At 53.5% G+C, this 3,917-nt stretch overlaps 1 protein-coding gene across 1 annotated transcript; it reads left to right on the top strand.

Moving 5' to 3' along the window:
• Positions 1–207: 207 nt before the first annotated feature.
• On the top strand, positions 208–3,647 carry TSR1 (TSR1, 20S rRNA accumulation, homolog (S. cerevisiae); the record flags this gene model as incomplete). Its single annotated transcript, XM_010179363.1, has 8 exons — positions 208–478; positions 558–692; positions 1,018–1,445; positions 1,534–1,693; positions 2,014–2,177; positions 2,454–2,656; positions 3,110–3,272; positions 3,504–3,647. Coding segments are annotated over exons 1-8 (1,662 nt in total), but the record flags the coding sequence as incomplete, so codon positions are not given.
• Between the last annotated feature and the right edge of the window lie 270 nt (positions 3,648–3,917).

Genomic DNA, 3,917 nt, shown 5'->3' with positions numbered 1-3,917 from the left:
GGGAGGAGCGGGGGATGGGCCGGTGCGGATCATTGTGAGGGTGTGGTAGGGGTCTCGATGCGTATGGGTGTCTGTGGGGACCGGGCCACTTTGGGTCTGTGTGGGGGGATCAGGAGCTGAGTCTGTTCAATCTGGGGCAAGCAGGGCGTTACCGGACAGAGTAGGTTTTGGTCGAGCTGCGGGGGGATCTGGTGTTGATGTCGGGGGCAGGATATGAACTGGATTGGGGCCGGGGTTCATGCTCTGCGGTTGTGCCCACAGGTGCTGACAGAGAAGCGGAGCTTGGGCAGCAGGGATGGGCCCCCACACCTCGTGGTTCTGGTGCCGCTGCACAGCAGGGCTGCAGCCCACGACACCCTCCACTTACTGCAGAGCCAGGACTCGGCTGTTGTCCGTGTGGATGAGGGGAGAGCTGGTGGCTTTGCGCTCCTCTGCCCCCGACTCAAGCAGCGCTGGCGCTTCGTGACAGCACAGACAGGTGAGGAAACACCACTGTTGGTGTGGTTCTTGGCTCTGTGCCCCTGGCAGCCCTGGTAATGGAGGTGTTTTGTGTGCAGGAGATCTTCACGCTGTCTTAGACCTAGCCAAGGTCGCCGACTCCCTCCTGTTCATCCTGGATCCTGTAGATGGCTGGGACAGTGCAGGGGACCACTGCCTCTCCTGCCTCTTCGCACAGGGGCTCCCCACTTATGGTGAGTGAGTGAGAAACTTTAAGGGCTTCTAGTGGGGTATAGGCTGAGGGGGTGCTTGATGGGAATTTGCTGTTGTAGTAATTAAAAACTGTGTATTAATGGGTGATCACAGGTCTTGGACCGCTCTGTTTGTGAGCGTAGAACAGCGACGGGTTTTCTGTCTTGATTGTTCTTTCGACTGGGTGAAACTGCCTTTGCATCTGGGGGTGTGAATCTGTTTGGTTCTTTGGGCTGCTGACATCTGAGTCTTGGTTAATGCTTGGTAAAGGGGTACAAGAAGGTTTACCATCAGATCCTGAACTCTGCTCTGTGTGCTGTTTGGTAGCTCTTGCTGTCCCAGGGGGCACTGATTTGCCACCAAAGAAGCGGATAGACGCCAGGAAGAAACTTGCCAAAGCCATTGAGAAGCGCTTTCCTGAGGCCAAGCTCTTTCCCCTGAACACGGAGCAGGAATCCTCGCTGCTGCTGAGGCACCTCGCCACCCAGAAGCAGCGGCACCTCGCTTTTCGGGACAGGCGGGCTCACCTGCTTGCCTATGCTGCTGAGTTTGTGCCTGGTCAGGAGAGTGACCTGGTTGGGACCTTGAAGGTGTCGGGCTTTGTCCGGGGACAGACCCTCGATGTGAACAGCTTGGTGCATATCGTGGGGCATGGAGACTTCCAGATGAGCCAGGTGGATGCACCTCCTGATCCCCTCTCTTTGAACCCCCGAGTGGTTAAAAGACAGAAGAGGAGTCAGGACATGGAGGTACAGGTATGAGGAGGGGAATCAGGGCTTTCAGACCAATAGCTAGCATGAGTTGGGTGTGTTTACAGCTGGGAACTCTGCTCCTGCCCTTCAGGAGGACTCTGTAAATGGCACCGATGAGATGGAGGAAGATGTCAAGGTCCTGATGAAGGCAGATCCAAACAAGCAGGAGTCTTTGCAGTCAGAAGTGGTTCCTGATCCTATGGAAGGGGAGCAGACGTGGCCTACTGAAGAAGAACTGCAAGAAGCAGAGGGTGAGGAGCACCAATACTTGTGTACTTTTTCCTTGTCCCTGTTGAGAGTTGTTAGAAACCCTTTGTCACTGGGATGGCTGTGAAGAAACTAATGGGAAGCCCAGAGTTTCCATTCCCAGTCCCATCACCTGACGAGCAGGCTGTGTGGTTTGCCTGGCAGTTAGCAGGGTTACATTTTAACTGCCTTTTCTGGCCCCTGCCAGATTCTGTGCTGGGAAACAGCGACTTTGGTCTAGAGCTCACCTTGTCTGTCCCAGTGTAAATGTGGCTGAGGGAAAGGAGAATTGTTCCTGTATTAACTGTTGGTGGGGATCCCACAGCTTCTCTGGAGGCGAACAGGAGGGTGGTGAAGGTCCCCAAAGGCACATCCAAGTACCAGGCTGCCTGGATTGTGGATGATGAAGAAGGCAATCAGGAAGATGATGATGATGACAATGAAGATGATGACATTGATGATGATATGATGGAAGAGGCAGTTTCCCAGGTAATTCCAAGAGCTGATACTGTGGACTATTTCCAGAGCGTTCCTGTGTATCCTAGGATAATCCTGTCCTTCCAGCTTGCTCCATGCAAGAGTACAACGCAGTTAAATCTCTTCCATGTATCACGTTTCTTCTTTGGCCTGTTGGATACCAAAATGAGGGACTCTGGTGTAGCTTGGGGCATAATTCACACAGTGCGAGTGCACACAGGGTTTGTAGCGCTGCACGGACATCACCAGAGCCCCTGTGCTCATGGGCTCTGTGCTGTCCTCTGTCAGGAGGGGGAAGGCAGTGAGGAGGAAGAGGAAGCCGCAGAGGAGGAGTGCGAGACCATGACCGTTTCCGATTGCTTGCGGGATGACCAGTACGACGAGAAGGTGGAGGAAGATGAAGAGATGCTGGAGAGATACAAACAGGAGAGAATGGACGAAATGTTTCCGGATGAGGTGGACACGCCACGTGACGTACCTGCCCGGGTCCGGTAAGAAAGAGGATGCTTTGCTGGGAGAGGAGCTGGAAGGTGCCCTTCTGTCCAGTTTGGTGACATAGGGCAGGAAGCCTGTGATGTCTTAGCCATGGTGTCTGAACCTGGCTGAAGGATTCTTCTGAAGAAACATCCTTAGGCTCTGAGGCTTCCAGGGGAGGCTCTGGTGGGGGGCAGTGGGTGGGCCTGGGCAGCTCTCTGTGGTGGGAAGAGCTGGGTCCTGACTGGGGAGAGAGAGGGGATGGCAGAGCCCTGGTGCAAGGACAAGGTTGTTTAGGGACTTGGCTGCTGTTTGTTGTTCTCTCTGCACTAAGACCTCTTCTGAGAGCTAGCATTTGCTTTGTTTCCTTTGTCTTCTCTAAAGGTGCCAGTGTTTGCAGACCACAGAAGGTGCTGGCCAGACACTAGGATTTGTGAAGCAGTTTGTCTTTCTTGTTATCCATCCCTTAGGTTCCAGAAGTACAGGGGGCTGAAGAGCTTCCGGACTTCTCCATGGGACCCCAAAGAGAATCTCCCAAGGGATTATGCCAGGATTTTCCAGTTCCAGGACTTCTCCCGAACCAGAAGGCACCTCTTCCGGCAAATAGAGAAAGAGGAGACTGAAGGAGCCTCGGTAGTTCCCTTTTTTCTTGCTGATCTCTCCCCCTGCTGTGTTCCCTTGCTCCTAAGAGTAAAGACTTGTCAGGGAGGTGGCTGGGTGGATCTCTCAGCCAGCTGGTTCTTAGCATGAACCCATGAGTTCAGATGATGTTATGTTCCTGGATTCCCTTTCTAACCCAGGCACATGTTACTTCTGACACTTTTCTGTTGAGAGAAGCATTCACAGCTGATCCTCTCTTGGCAGGTTGGCTGGTACGTTACACTTCATCTCTGCAATGTCCCTGTCTCAGTGATGGAGAGCTTCAAAGAAGGGAAGCCCCTAGTCCTCTTCTCGCTGCTTCCCCACGAACAAAAGGTGACTAAGTACGGCCCTGCTGGTATCTTGCAGGTGTGCAGCTCCTTGTTTGATTCCCTCAGGCTGTGTGGGCTGGAGAGGCTCTGGCTGCAGAGGGTTTGGGTTGAAATCTCCCTGCTTTGCTTGCATTTCAAAGGAGGAACCTTCCCTTTCATCAGAGCAGGCTGAAGCTGCCAGAGGTGTTCAGGCTGCAGTGTCTGGGCCTGGCTGAGGTATCTGCATCAGTGACCAGTGGCCCTTTGGGAAGCTGCTCTCAGGGGAATTCATCTCTGTTGCCATTTCACAGAATCACAGAATCACAGA

Source organism: Mesitornis unicolor, unplaced genomic scaffold (genome assembly GCF_000695765.1).
Source record: "Mesitornis unicolor isolate BGI_N332 unplaced genomic scaffold, ASM69576v1 Scaffold53452, whole genome shotgun sequence".
NCBI classification, from domain to species: domain Eukaryota; kingdom Metazoa; phylum Chordata; class Aves; order Mesitornithiformes; family Mesitornithidae; genus Mesitornis; species Mesitornis unicolor.
The sequence above is the reverse complement of the archived record's forward strand: the minus strand, read 5'-3'. Positions and strand labels throughout refer to the sequence as shown.